At 50.1% G+C, this 19,035-nt stretch overlaps 2 protein-coding genes across 3 annotated transcripts in view; one reads left to right on the forward strand and one right to left on the reverse strand.

Annotated features, from left to right (window-relative positions):
• Positions 1 to 265: 265 nt before the first annotated feature.
• OTOG (otogelin) overlaps positions 266 to 19,035 on the forward strand; it is a 141,560-nt gene continuing 122,790 nt past the window's right edge. Inside the window, exon 1 of the mRNA XM_082683238.1 lies at positions 266 to 368. Coding sequence (XP_082539364.1) covers positions 268 to 368 — 101 coding nt within the window. The 5' untranslated portion in view covers positions 266 to 267. The remainder of the gene's footprint in view (positions 369 to 19,035) is intronic.
• The window catches only part of USH1C (USH1 protein network component harmonin), a gene marked incomplete at its 3' end in the record, with an annotated part of 46,264 nt that continues 43,442 nt past the window's right edge, over positions 16,214 to 19,035 (reverse strand). For both annotated transcript variants that reach the window (XM_082683251.1, XM_082683252.1), the window contains one exon: positions 16,214 to 16,916. In XM_082683251.1, the coding sequence (XP_082539377.1) occupies positions 16,904 to 16,916 (13 nt within the window). The remainder of the gene's footprint in view (positions 16,917 to 19,035) is intronic.

Raw genomic sequence — 19,035 nt, forward strand, 5'->3', positions numbered from 1 at the left:
TCCCGTTCTCCATTTCAGCTCTGGCTCTGTGGTAGCATACTTGGGGGTTCCCTGGGTCCCGAGCGTCCGCTGTGTTTGGTGGGTTCAGGGGCCCTTCGGGGTTGAGGGGATGGGCGGGTGTGCGAGTGAGGGGACTCCGGAAGGGAGGCGAGCGGCGGTCGCCGGCTCGGAGGGGGGCAGAGAGCAGTGCCGCGCGCGGCGCCTCCTCCTCCTCCTCCCTCCGCTCCTGTGCCCTCCCTTCCTCCGCCGCTCCCCGCGCGCTCACCGATGAAGAGGATGGGGAAAGTGATGAAGAGCAGGAAGACATGCGGCACCACGTTGAGAGCATCCACGAAGCAACCGTTGTTGAGGACGCCCTTGTCCACCCGGTAGGCGGCCGAGTGGTTCTCGCTGCCGCAGAAGGCCAAGGGCATGGCGGCGCGGGCGCGGGCTCGGGCTCGGGCTCGGGCTCGGGCTCCGGCTGCGGCTGCGGCTGGCTCCACGCGCCTCCCGCGCCTCTGTCCCTCGCTGCTCGGCGCTGGGCCCGGCAGTCAGGCCCCCGCCCCCCACCCCCCGCAGCCCCGCCCCGCCCCGCCGGCGCTCGGGCTGCGCGCCCCCCCCCCACCCCGCCCTCGCTCCGCTACCTGCCGGGCCCAGGGGTGGGGGTGGGGGTGGGGTGGAAGGTGGTGGATGGGGGGCGGCAGCCAGGAGCCCGAGCGCCCCGGCCGCGCGGGCTCCGCCCCCCGCGTTCCAGTTGTGGCGGTCCGCGCGCCCAGATGTGCTTGAGGACGCTCTGAGTGCCCCGTTGCGCGCGTGTGCTGGAGGAAAGAGGGGAGGCAGACTGGGTGGGTGGGCACGCTCGAGTCTGCGTGGGAGGGGGTGGACAGAAGAGAGGAGGGGTGCGAATGGGCTTCTGAGTGGGGGCGTTCGGATTGGGAGTGCGAGCAGCTCACCGCCTCGGGCTGAGAGGTGGGCTCACTTGGACTTGGCAAGGGTGGACGTAGTTAGATCAGAGGGTCCAAGTAGGGGCAGGGGTGGGGCAAGCCCTCACCCCACATGGATAAGAAAAGCAGTGAAGATCATTGCCTTGGGGAACACCTGGCATATTTTTCAAAAGTGGTCCCACCTGCGGGGCGCTCATAGGTGCTTTACGGTGTATCCAGCGCTTTCTCAAAGGGGATCTCTCAACACTCCGGCTAAGTACAGGTTATAATTTCTCCCACATTTCTGATGAGGCAGTGAGGCTCAGGGAGGTTACCTGTACTGACCCAAGGTCTCACCGCCAACAAGTGGGGAAGCATAACTGAACCCAACTCCTCAGATCGTCTCTTCCACCCCCACCCGTCTCCCTCAAGCATGCATGTAATACATAAGAACGTTCCAACGACTGTCAGGTGAATGGGTAGAATAGGTCTCTGCCCAAGGCTGAAAAAGAGGCACTTATGGAATTAAATCCAGGAAAAACAACGGAAGGCAGCCAGGAGGGGTGGAAAAACTGATACCAACAGGTTTGAGGAGCGGCAGGACCTGGTGGAATTATAAAGACAATGTAATGAATTCCTACACCTTCGGAGAGATTCTCACAGGTCCCTGGCCAAAACAAAACCAAAACCAAACCAAAACAAAACAAACAAAAAACAACAGTTTACATCCTATGAAGGAAGAAGGGATAAATTGAATTTTAGGTTGGATTTTAGAAGAATTCCCTGAGTTAAGGATATGGAGAATAAATACACATGTTCTCAGGAGGGGTAGGGGGACACCAAGGGAAGCTCTTTTCAGCCTTTTTCCTTAGGAGCGTCTAGTTCTGAGGCTGCTTTGAGGCTCCTCCTAGCCTTTACAGGACGCTCTCAGGCAAGGCCTCAGCTCTGCCTCAGGCTCTGGGAGAGGGGAGAGCAGAACTCAGCACCCTGGCAAGGGGCAGGTGGGGTTTGGTGAACAGCCTAGAGAGAGCAGAGCTCAGGGTACGAGGGCCTCTGTTAGTCTCTGACTCTGGAATGTCTCTGAAGTCACAAGATGCTTCCCCCAGTATCCGTCAGAATAATGAAAACTTGGTGACAGCAAATTGTCCAGCACCGGCAGCAGGAGTTACTCAATCTGGGGGATACAGCCTCTGAAAAGGTGATTGCTGAATCCATGTAGACAAGTCAGGAAAAGTTACGAGATAATGTCGGGTGAAAACCCAGGAAACAAAATTGTGTGTTTCCTGTGATTATAGCTGCATTAAATATGTATGTTTGAATGCAAGTCTTCAGGAGATGCTCAGAAATGGAAATGGCTGTTGCATTAGAAAAGAGTGTGGTATATACTAGCTACCATTGCCATGTTATTATTATTGTTATTACCATTCTCTTTCTGTAAGAAAGAGAGGACCATGGTTCAGAGACAGGAGATAATGTGCCCATGGTCACCTAGTAAGATTTTTTTTTTTTAAGTTTTTTGTTGTCGTTCCACGTTTTTTCTTCAAACTTTCTGTGAGGCTGCCATTTTATTTTTGTAGCTGCAATTTCAGTTTTTCACACGTTCAGGAATGCTATTTTTCCTTTTAGTGGTGATGATACATGTATTTTTAAAGAACAAATTCCCGGTCCTGGCTCTACCACTTTGAGTCTGTGTGATGTGGGACAAGTTCTTATTCTGTGCATCAGTTTCCTCCTTTCTAAATGAGGAAGACAATAATACACACCCCAGAGGAGTAATATGAAATCACAGGTATAAATATGCTTTGTAAACCAGGAAGATAGCCCAGGCTTCTTAATCAAATGATGTATCCCACGTCTAGGGGCACCCTTAGTCACTGAAGGTTATCTAGTGGTCTCTCGTTTCCTTGACATTAAGCTTGGCACAGCCCACACACTTTGCTCTTCAGGGCCATTTGACATAAACAAAAGGCCAAGTTCAACCCAAGGCTCCCTGTGTAAAGGACTTAAGGGATCATCAGCGAGGACTAACTAGGAGTGTTAATTCTGGAGACTGGAGGGGGCACCACATTTGCTATCTCCAGCACAAACCTGCTGTGTGACTGTGACCAAATTCCAACCTTCCTATACCTAGCTTTATAGAGAGGATATTCATCACACTGCCCACCATGTGGGTGCTAGAGTTATTTTGGAAAGTGTGGAGTTAGGTGCACAAGCAGGCATGGAAAGTCTTCCGCTATGGCATGTATTACAATCTTGGCAACAATTCAAATATTCATCGGTAGAGGGCTGATTAAAAGAAACCAAACAAAAAACATGGTAATATCTATACTGTGAAATACTGAGATAGTACAGAGAATAAACTAAGGTTATATATCTTGACATGAAAAGATGTTCAAGGCATGGACGTGGAGGAGCCTCCGTAGCATGAAACCGTTTATTTTTACAGCAGGAGGCACGGAGCTACACATGTCTGTGGGGAGGCGCTGGCCTCACGCTTTCCCACTTCCAACAAGCCTGCACGCTTCTGTTGCAAGGGATCAGAAGAACCGCAGGCACCAGAGACCTTGCTCGGAGCAGAAGTATTCCCCTTTGAGAATGCTCCGCCTTCCTCCCGGCAAAATGGAAAACCTGGGATGGCTTTTAGAGACCTGGATTCTTCCACCCACATGTCTACTGGATGGGTGTGGCCGTAGTCAGGGCTCCTCCCTTCCTTTGTGCAGGGTTGGAGCAAATCTTAAGAAAAACTCCCTCCTTCCAGCCATGAGGTTGTTCAGGCATTAGAGCCCTGTCTTTTTTTTTTTTTTTTTTCAAACTATTTGTTTGTTTGTTTGTTTGTTTGAGAAAGAGAGCGCGCAGGGGGAGAGGCAGAAGGAAAGGGTGACAAGCAGATTCCAGGCTTAGAATGGAGCCTGTGGTGGGGCTTGATCGCAGGACCTTGAAGTCAGGACATGACATGAAATTAAAAGTCGGGGCTTAATTGACTGAGACACCCAGGTGCTCCAGGGTCCTGTCTTTATCTGGCCAATCAGGTGTGGCCCTGACCATGGCAGAGGGGGACATTAGGATGATAATGGTGACATAATAGAGTGGGGTGGTATTTCCAGAAATTAACCCTTTCAATAGCCCCAATCAACAGTGAGTTCATTAAAAACAAAACCAAAAATTATGATAACATCCACACTATGCAACAAGTATGCAGAATAAAGTAGGCATATCTGTACAGACTGGAAAAGATGTCTTCTCCACCAACACCTACCCTCTCCCCTTCAGACAGGTGACAGTGAAACGGTGGCCAAGTGGAAAGCAGACAATTGCTGTGTCAAAGTCAGTGTCCACAGGGGAGCAGAGAAGACTGCAAAATTGCTAAAAGAGAGAACTGAGTTGTAGACAAACTGCCATGCCTGGAACCTAGGAAGGAAAAGTCATGTCCCCTTTTATCTCCATACTGCCCTATTGTCAGGAGGAGAGAAGGGAAGGGAGTTCTCGAGAATAAACCTGTGCACAGCCTCCCTGCCTGCCTGCTGTGCATCTGTGTATATTGGGCAAGGCAGGGAACGGGGAAGCTTTCCAGCAAGGGGATGGCTATGTGTAGGTTGTGCCAGAAAATCCAGACCAGGCTTATTTTGAAGAAAGTTTCCCTTGCCCCAGGGTAGGGCCATCAGACTGACAGAGACTGGGGACCTCAGCCATTCTTGCATGGGTGTTTGCTGCAGACACAGGATGGAGCCTCCCCAAGTCTCTTGGCACCACATAACTGAGGAAGTGTGGAGGAAACTACTAGAAAGCCCCATGTTCATATTTACTGCATGCCTGGTGGAGTGGGGGCTTGAAATAGAAATTTAATCAAGTTCTTGTTCTTGCCCACTGGTCCAGGATCACACCATAGCAACTTAGCCCAGAAGGGTGACTCCATGGGTAGCCTCCTGATTGCTCTATATCCTTGAGGCCACATGTGGTCAGACTCATTCTCTCATAGCATCCCCCAAAAGGCCCACCTCCCCCACTGCATGGATTAGAAATGGAGGCTTTATCGGACTTTCCATGGGGAGGTGGAAAGACATGATTCTCATACCTCACAGAAGGAACTCAGTAAAATTCCATCGTTTCTTTACCCCCAAAGGTCTTGTCCCTTGTGTATATCTTATGTCTCCTCTTCCTTTCTTTCACACAGCCTTTCCGAAAAAACACGTTCTTAATTTTTTTCCAGAATGATTCTGCATTTGCCTTCTGCTTGCATACCCACTTGGGGTTTCTCAAGCATGCCTCATTTCCCTTCCCAAACCTGCATTTTTCTGGAGTTGGGGGGCAGGGGAGGACAAGAGAATAAGATGGTCTCCCTTTCGTTTCACCAACATTTGCTGAGTGTGTATAGTGTGTGCCACACACTTTACCTATTTTATGTCACAGACTAACTGCCTAATAGTTACCATTAGCCGAGAAAACCGGGGTTCAGGGGATCTTTTCCCAGGATCACACAGCTGGGAATTGGTAGAGAAAGGATCCAAATCCAGTTGTTCTTGGCTTCAAAGACTAAGCTGTTAACCAGTTCTCTAAGGGATGCTGGGGCTACCAAGGATTTTTCTGTCCCTGAGACTTTATCTCCTGAGGAGGGAGTGCAGACCCCAAAGGACCAACCTTTGGGGAACCCTCCCTGTCCATCCACACATTTTGCCTTTTCTCCGTGTTGGAGACCAAAGGAACTGCCCAGTCATAGCATCAGTCACTGGCACTGAATGGGAGGACTTGAGTGCGGGGGGGCCTGCGGACTGGAGCCTCTTTGTGTGGGAGAAGCGGGCACACAAATGACCCTGCGGTGATTTGCTTTGGAGAAAACTTCCATTAGTGACAACGGGAATGACTGCATGTGAGCGGCCCGGTGATCTCATGAAGTTCACTGGCCTGCCCCTATCCCCACCTGAGGCCACACTGTGGCAGAACCTCCATCTGGGCTCAGCCAAAAAGGATGCCTCTTTCTGGCATAGCCGGGCCCCCGACAGGTGCCTCTGGCAGGCACCACAGGCCTCCACTGCTGCCTGGGCCTGGAGGCCTTGCCAGAGCCGGGACTGAGGCCAGGTGAGGCAGTTTCTGTAGGACAAACTGTCGCAGCTTCCTCCCCTCCCCCCAGAGGGATCTCAGCTCCTGTTCCCTGAGCAGAGGCTCCTGGACCCAGCTCTGTGCTGGGGAAGTTCAGGTCCCAGCTCTACCCCTGACCAGCCTTTCCTCCTTGACCCTCAATTGAGGAAGAGGAAGAATAATCCCCCCCTCATGGATCATGAGGTCTTCTTTTTTTTTTTTTTTTTAAAGATTTTATTTATTTATTTGACATAGAGAGAGATCACAAGTAGGCAGAGAGAGGGAAGCAGGCTCCCTACTGAGCAAAGTGCCCAAGGCAGCGGATCATGAGGTCTTCTTGCCCCAAATTCCAAGACACTGATTTCTTCCCCCTCCCCCCCCATCCTGGTTTTATTGAGGTATAATTGATATATAACATTGTATGCATTTAAGGTACAACATATTGATTACACACACACACACACACACACACACACGCACCATATAAGTTCAGGTAACATCCATTACCTCACATACTTATAATTCTTTTCCTTGTGATGGGAATTTTTAGAATGTACTCTCTTAACAACTTTCAAATACATAATACAGTGTTGTTAACTATAGTCATTATGCTACACATTATATCCCCTAAACTAATTTTTCTTATAACTGGCAGCTTGTACCTTTTGACTACCTTTACCCCCTTCCTCCAACCCTGACTCCTACCCCCTACCTCTGATGACCCCCAGTGTGTTCTCTGTTTCTATGAGTTCAGCTTTTTTAGATACCACATGTGGGTGAGATCACACAGTACTTGTCTTTTCTCTGACTTATTTAATTTAGGATGATGCCTCAAGTGTCATCCAAGTTGTCACAAAGGACAGGATTTCCTTCTTTTCATGGCCCATTGATGTTCTATTGTGTATGTATACCACATTCTCTTCATCTATTCACACATCAATGGGCACTTCAGTTGTTTCCGCGTCTTGGCTATTATAAATAATTCTGCAACACTTACTGATTTTTAACAATTGATTGAGTTCCTACCTAAAACTTAAGTGGCCCAGACCAAAGTGCCAAGCCCTTTATTGCATTATCTGGCTTGATTGTCCTTTAAGGCAGGTGATATATTTGTCATTACACAGGTGAGAAAAAGGCAAAGAGGAAAATCCACTTGCCCAAGGACTCCCAGCAAATTAGGTAACAGAACCGGGTTACCCCTTGGAGCATCCTACTGAGAAATGGGTGAGCTGGGAGTAGGGGTGGGGTAAATGAGAAAGGCAAAGAAAGGTATTAAAAGTGATCTAGTTGGAAGAGGGTGTGAGGCGGTGCATGGGGACCTGTCGGGCAGTGGTATCTGCAGAGCCAGTGCAGGGTCCTTATTAAGACTCGCTGCTTGAGGGCGCCTGGGTGGCTCAGTGGGTTGGGCCGCTGCCTTCGGCTCAGGTCATGATCTCAGGGTCCTGGGATCGAGTCCCGCATCGGCTCTCTGCTCGGCGGGGAGCCTGCTTCTCTCTCTCTCTCTGCCCGCCTCTCTGTCTACTTGTGATCTCTGTCTGTCAAATAGGCGGATAAAATCTTTAAAAAAAAAAAAAAAAAAAAAAAAGACTCGCTGCTTGAGGCTGGGCCTGCATTTCATGTATATGGCTGACTTCCTTGTGCACGGGTGAAACGTAGCACATCAATGGAAGTAAGTGTGGGGCATGTCAGCGACTGTGTCAGCGACTGTGATTCTGCTGGGTAGAAAAGAAGAAGACCCTTCTCTCTGCTGCTTGGGCAGGGAAAGAGCTTGCCATTCAGGCAAGCAGAGACCTGGAAAGGAGGCAGGGTAGGAGGGACAGAGAATTGGGGACGAGAAAGAGACTCACAGCCACTACCTAACATTTACCTGCGTGAAGGAAACATAGCCAAAGTACTCCCCTCATGCCCCACATAGTCAAAATCTATTTTTAGTTAAAATGAGTACATCAAAAATTCAAATTGTAACTATGTTTCATTTTAAACTTTTTGGATAGCCAAATGTGCCCTTGAGAAGACAATCGTTTAATGATGTGGGTGATCTGGGGCTTGGGCAAAGGATAGAGCCTGGAGAAGTTTTTTTTAAAAAAAAAGTGAGCCTGGGGCACCTGGGTGGTTCAGTGGGTTGAGCCTCTGCCTTCAGCTCAGGTCATGATCTCAGGGTCCTGGGATCGAGCCCCGCATCAAGCCCTGCATCGGGTTCTCTGCTCAGTGGGGAGCCTGCTTCCCCCTCTCTCTCTGCCTGCCTCTCTGCCTACTTGTGATCTCTCTTTCTGTCAAATAAGTAAATAAAAATCTTAAAAAAAAAAAGTGAGCCCAGTGGTTTGGAGAGAAGTATCACCTTTTTCTTTGGAGCTGGAGAATGCAAATCAAATTCTGCTTAGTCAACCCCCTGGTGGGAGAGGATTGGGGAGGAGAATGTTGAAGTGTTGTTGCTCCCTTAATTAGGAGAAATAACCTGGTTCAAAAGGTCTTTTGTACCTTGGCTGTCATTGCCTTTGCTACCCAATGCCTTGAGGGTTCATTTGCGGTCTGTCTGCCCTAGCGGGCTGGGAGCTGCTTAAGATCTGAAACCGAGTCTTACGGGAGCTTTGATTCTGGCACAGAGCAGGTGCTCAGTCTCAATAAATATCTGATAATTGAATGAATGGGTAGATGAATAAGTGAACGAATCAATCAGTGATAATTTTACCCATGGGCATAACAGCTGTATGCTGGCTCACCTCGCTGAAAAACTTATGTCTATAAATGGGATTGAACTTTCTCATTGACTTACGTTATATCATTAAGGTGCATTTTCTTTGTTTTTGGCAGATTCTTCATTAATTGGTTGGGCATATCTTTATTGAGCACATCCCCGGTGCTAGGCACCCTACTGACAGCTGGAGATACAGTAGTGAAAACAAGGCTGACAACCAAAGGAGCTCACTGTTCAGTCTTCCGGCAGTTCCTAACAACTTGCTACCAAGTTCTTTGTTTTCACTGTCATGAAACAGTGAGAGTAGATTTAACCTCTTTGGAGTCAGAGATACTTTTGAAAATTGGGTAAGGGGTGCCTGGGTGGCTCAGTGGGTTAAGCCACTGCCTTCGGCTCAGGTCATGATCTCAGGGTCCTGGGATCGAGTCCCGCATCGGGCTCTCTGCTCAGCAGAGAGCCTGCTTCCCTCTCTCTCTCTCTCTGCCTGCCTCTCCATCTACTTGTGATCTCTCTCTGTCAAATAAATAAATAAAATCTGAAAAAAAAAATTGGGTAAAATCTTTGGAGCACTGTTTCAAGAGGGGATTCAAATGCTGGGGTTTAAAACCTCTCCCTAAACCCATCTGTGCCTCCCGAGTCAGCAACCGCAAGCCGGAGGTGGCTGCGGGCTGGGTGTCTGTCAGATTGCACTGACGGTTTGGGGCCACGTCAGGTAGAATTTTGCTCCATGGTATCTGTCCAGTGAATGATGGGGCCTGAACAGCGGAGTCTAGGCTGACTCTCTGGTCTCAGGATCATCCTCGACAGAAGAAGAGTCTGTGGGCAGAGTGACCAGCTCTCAGCACACAGGCAGAGAGGTGCAACTCTGCTTCCTCTGAGGGGACTGTCTTCGTTGCTCGCCCGTGATGCTCGCTGAGAACGTCTGTGGTGTGCCCACTTGTGACCAGTGTGTGGACCGGGGCAATTCTTTGAATTTCTCAGTGCTCTTATGAAATGCCCTACCCTCCTGATCCTTGCAAATGTATAAGAGAATAAGAGCTAAAGATAGGGAACTTTCGTTTTCACTTTCCCTGGAAGTGCTTTACTCTTCATATACCCTGACCATTAGATCTGTAGCCATTTGTCCAGATAATTGCTCTTATCCAAAAGGATAATAAGATGTATCCAGCAATTCCACTTGTGGGCATATGTCCAAAGTAATTGAAAACAGAGTCTCAAGATATCTGTACACCCGTGTTCATAGCAACATTATTTGCAAGAGCTAGACATGGAAGTAACTCAAGCTTCCATTAACAGATGAACAATAAGCAAAATGTGGTCTAGCCACACAATGGAACATTACACAGCCTTGAAAATGAAGGGCATTCTGACACATGCTACTGCATGGGTAAACCTTGAGAAAATTATGCTAAGTGAAATAAAATGTAAATACGAGGCCACTTACACGAGGCACCTAGAGTAGTCAAATTCACAGAGACAGAAAGTAGAATGTGGTTGCCAAGGGCTGAGGGGAGGAGAGAGTGGGACATTGTTTACTGGGCACAGAGGTTCAGGCCTTCCAGATAAAGAGTTCTGGAAGTGGACAGTGGTAATCGTTGTACCCTAATGTGGATGTGCTGAGTCACTGAACTGTGCATTTAGAATGACAAAGATGACAAATTGTATGTTAAGGGTCATTTTGCCACAATTTTTAAAAGGGATAATATAACTTCTCTTATCTCCCCAAGAGGCCAAAAGATTATAGTCAAGACAGGGTTCCTAGGTTAAACCCCTAAGATGCCAGAAGACTAGAGCTCTATCTCCCTAGGTGTGTATATTCCAAAACTCAAGGATGAGAATCTAAGATCCTTTCCAACACGTCTCAAAGAAATTAAATTTTTCTCTCCTCCCTTTTCTGGAGGGCAAGGGGGATGGCTGCCTCTCTCCTGTGCCTAAGTGGAAAAAATCCCTTGTGCTCCATCCCTTGCCTGTGGAGTGACCCACCACTCATGCAGGAGGTTTTTCCATCTGGTTTTCATCACGAGACCCTGGGGGAAGGTCTCGAGCCAAGCGGAAGTGGGGGGGGCACAAACACATTTTTCATTTACTGAAATGAAAGGTAATTGAGAGGAAATCTGTTTCTGTTATAGAATATCTTATGTGCATACTCAGGATAGAATTAATAAAGATGTTTATTGAAAACCCAATCTGTGCACACAACACACAAACACACACGCACACACATGCACAGATACCTACACTCAGCTGGTGGCCTGCCGGGGGAGTAAGTGCTGCTTCTCTAAAAGGGAAGGTGCATGGCAGGCTTTCGGGTCTTAACATGCCTAGAGGGGAGGCGGTTCTCCCCAGCTGCTACGGTTGTAAGTGTTGGGGGCACAGAAGCAGGTAAGGAACAAAGAACCCTCCTTTGGGAAGCCCAATCCTTTGGGGAACAATGGGCTCCAAGCTGTTCTTCCACAGCATCTATGCCAGATTCTTAAAAAGTTAATGTTCATTCAGGATCCAAAAACTGTTTCTAAGCATCTTATCCATCTTCCTTTTGATTCTTGTCACTCTATGGAGTAGGTACTACTTATATCCCTTTTACAGCTGAGAAAGGGAGGTAAGACTGAAAATACACAGATCTCACTTCTCAGGACTTTTGGAAAGCAAGGGCTGGAACCCCTGTTTCTTGGCGCTCTGGAGTTCTGTAGTCACACCCCATTTCTTGTCCCCATGTGGTGGCCGAGGAGCCAGCCCCAACAGCCGGGACCTGGTGAGGGTTCCGCACACCACGTTAATGTCCTGGCCTCTTGAACCACACACATTCACCCTGGAGTAGATCACAGAAAGACAGGGAGCTTGTGGGGACTTAGTGGATGCTGCTTTGTTGCCTGCCTGGACCTACTTCTCCTTCCTCTGTAACAGCCGCCTGACATTCTTTTTGGAATGTCTCTTTCTCTTCAGTTCGTCCCTGGGGCGCTGGTGCGGGCTCCATGGGTGGACATGGGACCATGCCTGGCCAATCATGGAAGACCTTACTGCCAAGTCAAGCTAATCAGAGTGAAGCCTCAGGATTTAGCTGAGACTATTAGACTATTAGGATACGCATATGCTTTTTTTTTTTAAACTGATGTTGTCCTTGCTGTAAAATGTGTTTTGAATGCTGGAGGCCATCTTGACATCACAGAGGATGAGCTCATCTGAGAATATAGCCAACTAGAGGACAGGAGAGTAGAGACAACAGATGGTATGATGGGTAACTATATGAGTCAATTTGGCTAGACCACAACACCCAGGTATTTGGTCAGATATGTCTGGAATTTTTTAGATGAAATTAACATTTAAATTAGTGTGAAGAAGATAGTCTTCCATAATGTGGGATGACCCCTGACAATTATAGATAGCCCAACAGATTCCTGATGCTTATAACATTTGGTCCAACTAGGCATGACAGCAAGTACTCCCAGATTTTTCATTTAAGTGTTCATCCTGAATTGGATTTCCATCATTTACACCCCAAAGGGTCCATCTCCGGAGGAGAAAAGAGCTCACACTGACTGATCTCTCCTTCCATGCCAGACCCCAAATTCCCCTTTTACAGTCAACCTGGGCCTTGCAGGGTGCATAGAAGTTCTTGCAGACATGAGGAGGATGGGGTCGAGTGAACATGTGCAAAGACACGGAGAAGCGATAGAGCGTGGAAGTCTGGGAATCCAGAGTTCAGTGTGGCTGCAGTGAAAGAAGTGATGGGGAAAAGACCGCAGTGGAAAAATTCTCAGATAATACTGAATTCTGAGTTTGAACTTCGTCTTGAGGACAGCGTGGACAGCAATGCAGAGTCTGGAGAGCTGGGTTTGGGCTGGGTCATTCTGCGGTGTGAGGGACACAGTGAGGCAGAGAGAAGATAGAGGCAGAGAGGAAGGATTTTCTGGCTGGGGTTTTGCCTAATGCTCCCGAAATCATCTTCTGTATGTCCTTTCTTTCTCACCAGGTAGGGCAGCACAGTGGTTAGTTACATGGGCTTCTGCAGCCTAGTCCATGACCTCTGCCACTTGCCATTTAAATCTTGCTGTCTCAGGTCCTCAGTGAAGATCGTCTGTCTCTTAGGAATCTTTTTTTAAGAAGATTTTATTGGGCGCCTGGTGGCTCAGTCGGTGTCTGCTTTCAGCTTGGGTCATGATGTTGGGGTCCTGGGATTGAGACCCACGTTGGGCTCTCTGCTCGCGGAGAGCCTGCTTCTCCCTCTCCTTCTACCTTGCTCCCCTTGCTTGTGCTCGCTCTCCCTCTCTGTCAAACAAATAAATAAAATCTTTTAAAAAAATTATTTGAGTGAGAGAGTGAGCGAGCATATGCAGGGGGAGGGCCAGAGAGAAAGAGAATTTTAAGCAAACTGTGCTTAGCCCAGAGCCTGACACAGGACTCGATCTCATGACCCTGAGATCATGACTGCATGACCTGAGCCAAAATCAAGAGTCAGACGCTTAACTGACTGAGCCACCCAAGCACCCCAAAAATGTCTTATCATGATTAAGTGTCACTACACATTTAGGGCTCAGCACAGTGTTTGACACATAGCAAACACCTAGAAGTTAGTAGCAAACTACTAACTAGTGGGTAGGCCCCTGGGCTACAAACCCGAGGTCCTAGGAGGACAGCTGTGGCCGGCTCTCTGGTCCTCGGCCCTCTCCCTATGCCAGCTCCACCTGCCTTTCCCAGGGGTCCCTCTTGCTCCCTCCAGTTCTCACAGAGGCATGGCCAGCCGGGGCCCCTGGGAGCTGGGAAGGGTCATACCAGGGACAGGAGGAGAAAAGGGCTTTTAGCTCTGGAAACAGATTCTTATCCAAATCTCAGCCTGGGGAATTAGGCTGGAATGGGTGAAAACCAGCTTCCCAGCCCTTCACAGGCCCAAAGGGGGTGTCGGAGGCTATAAACTTGGCCCTTTTACTCTGACTTCCAGATGTGCTTTGAGAGGTGAGAGGCTCAAAGCCGGCTCAGCATCCCCAGGGACTTGCTGTGGGAAGCAACTTCAATAAGATGGATAAAATGCAGAAAGTTCAGAGTCAAAAGGCGTCCTTGAATTCCCAGCCTTTTTAGGTTTTTGTTTTTTTTTCCCCCCACTGTACAGTGCAGTAGAAATGGAGCTTTGCCACCAACTGAGGGGGACCCTGCTTAAGTCATTGCTTCCTTGGCCTCAATTTTCCCAAGCACCCAATGATGGGGGTTAGGTTCAAAGGTGGCAAATGCGTTCACCTTGTAGACTGGAGCAGATCAGTTGTTAGTAGCTGCCTGGCTGGCTGGCTAGAGCCCTGGGATTGAAGTAGCAATAAAGGCCATTGGCGTGGAAGGAGTGGGAGGCGCATGGGCCCTCCTTGGCGTAGGTGGGTTTTAGTGTCAGCCCTTATGTGGATTCTCATGCCTGGCCCAGTGCCCTCGGTAGACTCTGGCTTCAGCAGTGTTCCTCGTGGCCCCCTCAAGAGCTGTTTGAGGCCCCCACCTCTGTACATATTCTCTGGACCTTCCCAATTCTTACCTGGTTCATGCCAGCATTTAAAGCTGTGTGTACTTTGGATTCAACATGGAACAACTTTCCAATACATGAGACCTGATTTCCTTGCCGACAGATGAGAGGGAGTCAGGCCTCATAGAAAAGGAAGCTGGAGCCCATCCTAGTCTGTACACCCTGCCCGTTCCAGACAGACTGATGGCTCGGGACTGCCATCACCCAAGTCCCCGGCCTCCCTTCATTCTCTCTTCCTGCCCTGCCCAGTGGCGCACCTTCCTGCCCTTCTCCTCTGGCCAGGGGCTCCAAGCCCGCTTTATTGTGTCACTCATCACGTCTTGATAAGCACTGATAAGCACATTCATTCTGGGTGCCAATACCTAAGAATAGCTGGAGATGAACTTGAACTGGTGAGATTCCAGGCCAAAGGCTTCCACAGCAGTGTTTGCAGGTCGCAAGAGGAGGGAGCCGTCACTGAACAGAATACTATTTGTGCCTCAGTGGTGAGGAGAGCTGTTCTGCCAACAGCCTAGAACTTGTGACATTCCAGCGAGGGGGGCCCCGCCCCGCACAGAGACCATGGAGAAGGGGGTGTTTCCTGGAGCCAGACTGCCTGGATTCTGAATGCTTCTTCCACTACTTCTTTACACGTGACCTAGCAGAAGTCACTTAACCTCTTTATAACTCGGTCTTCTCATAATAAAATGGATTTGGTGGTAGCAGTGGTGCCTTCCTCATCAAGTTAAGGGGAGTAGATGAGCTTAGTGCTTAGAGCAGTAGCTGGTTTGCAGTCAGCGCCATCTCAGCGTTGGCCATTCCCACCAGGCTCCTGGGGGGGGGGGGTCATGCACTAATGCCAGTCATTGCGGTTGGAGGTGGCAAGACACCAGGGTCCAGCCCAGTCCTAGTAAGTAACAGATGTCAGTGAATACGAGCTCCCTCCTTTTACCTTCATTGTGGAAGCATCTCCAGAGCCAGGTTAGGAGCTAATAAGAAAACACAGGGAATTCCTCGGCGTGGTTGCTGTTTCTGGGAGCCAGCTACTAGAAGGTCCTTGTGGTTTTGTCTCCACTGAGATCAAAGAGTCCAGCAGTTTCTCTGTCTTGCTCTGCCCCTCCCATTGAGCACCACTCGCTGCCCCACAGTCCCAGCTGCCTCAGCAGCCGATTGGGGAGGGCATGACCCGCCTCCTGCCCAACCTCAGCTGACTGGACCTAGGATTGGCCCCTGGCCCAGGGCCATCCGCTCAGACTTTGCCTGGGGAATTTGGAGCTGGGAAATGGAACTGAGTCAGGGTGGTGGTGGAGCTACGGCTGAAAGGTGGAGGATTATGATGGCCAAGCTCACGCTGAGCTCTGAGGACACAGAGGAAGGGGTGGCAGAGACAGGAGGTCTCAGCCTAGAGACCTACTCCTCTAAGACACCTTGAATCAGAGCTACCTTCCACTTCCAAGTCTTAGGAGACCCAGGATGCCATGTCTCCTAGCCTGGGAGTTCCATGAGACACCCGCCCTGATGACCCTTCTTCCCCGGAGCTAGGCTGAGAGCACCCCTGGGGCCTGTAACCGGGAGGGCCTCGACTTACCTCCTGCCAGCCCTTTGGCGTCACACCCTTCTGCCTCAGGTCCTGGCTTCTTTCCATGGGGCCCCACTGGATGGGATTCCGTGCACCTCCCTCCCTCCCTCCCAACCTGTCTTGGTGACCGAAGGAGAAGCAGCTGTGCTCATGCTGCCCTGAGTGAATCTGGGGCACCCCGTGCTTAGAGGTAATCCTCTGGGGCTTCTGCCATCAACTGTGCTTTCTGGAACTGAGCAAAGTCACTATCGTATGGCTTCATTTCCACCATCCTTCTCTGAGAAGACCCAAAGCCCAGCCCAGCCCATCTCCTACAGCTCCAGACCCCCTGCCCCAAGCCAGCCATGGCCATTTCATCTTGTCCTTCATGTCAGACCCAGATCCTAGCACTGGGTCCTGTTTCCCACTCTTGGTAAGGGCTAAGACCGTATGTTTTTTTATTTGAGAGTCTTGAATCTGCTGCCCCAATCCACACTCACTCCCAGAAGTTGGAAATGAAAGCAGTTTATTTTGTTAATGAGTTCAGAGGAAGGTTTGTGGCAGCAATTATCAGGAGAGAGAGGAGAGGGAGTCAGGAGTCAGGTCCTATCAGAATTCAAGGAAGAACTCTTTCTTTCTTTCTTTTTTTTTTTTTTTTTAAGATTTTATCTACTTATTTGACAGAGAGATAGAAAGCACAGTCAGAGAGGCAGACAGTGGGAGAGGGAGAAGCAGGCTCTCCGCTGAGCAGGGAGCCTCACATGGGGCTTGATCCCAGGACCCTGACCCGAGCCTAAAGGCAGCCACTTAAATGACTAAGCCACCCACGTGCCCAAACTCTTGATTTCTTGAGAATTCCCTTGACTTCTTGAGAATTCCCTTGAATTCTTGATATCTCGGGGCTGGAAGAGACTAAATTCACAGGACTAGAAGAAAGAAATGAGAATCTGAATCCCACGGGCCCTCTTCAGAACTGCTACTTCCTCCCTCCACCGTGCCCTTCAGAGGAGCGGCCCATGGCGTTCCTCACGCAGCCCTACTTCAGGGCCAGTGGGAGCTGGAAATCCTGGGGTGCTGGCTGAAGGTTTCCAGGGGGCCTGCAAGCTGGCTCTCAAGGCTGGGTCTAGGCTTTGTGTTCAGGAGTGTGAATCCAGAGCTCACTGGCTTCTCGGGGTGAATGTGGTTTCTCCTTCTGGGCTTTAGAAGAAGGTCCTGTGGGGAAGAGGAAACAGAGCAGGTGGGTGCAGGCCTTGTGGGTACACACTCAGCCCAGGGACACCCTCCCTGGCGGCCCAAGGCAGACCCCAAGTCCCACACGGCAGCCATAGCCATAGCACACGGGAGGCCGGGGATGGCAGAGGGATACGTGGGATAAGCTAGGAGGGGACCAGAAGGCAGAGGGGCTGGGGTCCCTCATGAAGAGCACAGGACAAGTGGCAGAAAACAGAGGGCCATGGAGGCCATCCCAGGAGCCATGGCAGAGCAGGCCAACTGTCCTGGGAGCATGAGGCCCTAATGTTTTGAGAAACTTGTAACAGAAAAGTCAACAAGTCCAGGCTTGGGTCTGCCCCAGATACTGCCAGTTGTGGGCCTCAGGCCACACCAAACACCAGCTCATGGCCACCTGCCAGCTCTGTCCATGAGCACAGCTCTGTCACAGAGTGGGAAACGCAGCGCCAAACTGGGCTCCACAGTGTCCCCCAGAGGACACTGTCAAGGGAGCTGGAGCCAAGGGAGAGAGAAGGCACAGTTTGGTCCAAGCTGGGCTCAGGCCATGACAAGTCACAACAGGACAGGAACAGCTCTGAGAGGCCAACCCTGGTTCTTTGGACAAGCCTGAATTGCCCAAGCTTGGGGGCCCAGTGGAGCAGGGGCTCCCAGAGGATGGTGTTCCCAGGGAGGGGATCCCTCTATGGGGAAATCCAGGCTGTACTCCCGTGGGCTTCCCCAGCCCGTCATGTCTGGTTTGAAGCACTGTCTGTGCCCACCGGAGAATGGTGCTCACTGTTCCATCCCACTCCTGTGGGTGCCCCCACAGGGTCTGTGGTGAGTCAGGGTACCCAGGTCCCGAGCATGCTATAGACTGGGCTCTGCTTCCCTTCCCTGAGCAGGAGGGTCTTTGAATTTTAGTATATGTGTTGCCGAAGTGAGCATAGGAGGGTCTTTGAGTTGGACAAAATTCCAGGGTGGCCAACAGCAGGCCTGGATGGCATTCCAGGGATGGTGCCTTGTGCAGCCCTCCAGACCCCAGTCCAAAGAACCCGCCAGCATGGACAGCAGACGGCCACTGCACACAGCATGGACAGGCAGGGCCCTGCAGCCCACCTGCCTATTCACCGTGGGGGGCTGTCAGGCTCCAGCTGAAGGAGGAACCCATGTCTAGGCATGGGAGCACGGACTTCAAGGACCTTTCGGACTGGTGGGGGCTTTCGGCTGCGGAGGAGGGAAGAGCAGAGCTACATTCGCAGAGCAGAGCAGGAAACACAAAACAGGGCTTGGTTATTTCTAGGCAGAGTTCCATCAGATTTTACCCTACACGTGTCTCCTGCCTTAGTCCTGCCTAGGCCCTGGGTCCAGAATTAGTTACTATAAGACCTTGATTTTTTTCTAGATGTGAAAAGAACTCAGACCATGCTGGGCAGAAGAAGCAAAGGCAAGTCGGGGACTGGGAAATACATGTGTGGGTGGTAGGAAAGTGATGAGGATGGAGACTAGACACCAGAGAAACAGAGAGAGAGAGAGTGAGAGAGAGGAGAGAAATGGATACACACTAACAAAGATTAGCGTCGACTGAGACCGGAAATCGAGGAAGCAAGAAAAGGACAGGTTAAGAGAGAAGGGGGAGAAGGATGAAGGAGAGAGGGTCAGATGGGCGAGAGAGATTAATGGGAAAGATACAAGAGAGGGAGACAGGGAAAGGAGAGACAGAGATAGAGAGAGGAGAGAGACAGTGAGATAGAGAGACCCATGCAGATACACAGACAGGAATAAAAGAGATACACGGAGAGACAGACATGGAGGGGATCCTAGAGCAAGATCGAGACTGTCCCAAGCTCCCTGGAGGTCCTGCTGGATGGGGCCAAACCCTGTGGTCCTGGCTGCTTAGAGACACCGCGTGAAGGAATGCAGTCACATATCGGGAAGAACTACCAGACAGTAAAAGACATGGAAGTCTTTAATCTAGCTGATGACGGTGCAGGAGGTGAAGTCCTGAGTGGAGAATCAGAAATCCCGAGTCTGTCCCAATTTCATTGTTTTCTTGGTCTGTGACTTTGGCTGTGTCTGGGCCTCAGTTTTCCAGATGTAAAGTAGAATTTGGACAAGACAGTCT

Source organism: Mustela nivalis (assembly GCF_964662115.1).
Source record: "Mustela nivalis genome assembly, chromosome: 9".
Lineage (NCBI taxonomy): Eukaryota > Metazoa > Chordata > Mammalia > Carnivora > Mustelidae > Mustela > Mustela nivalis.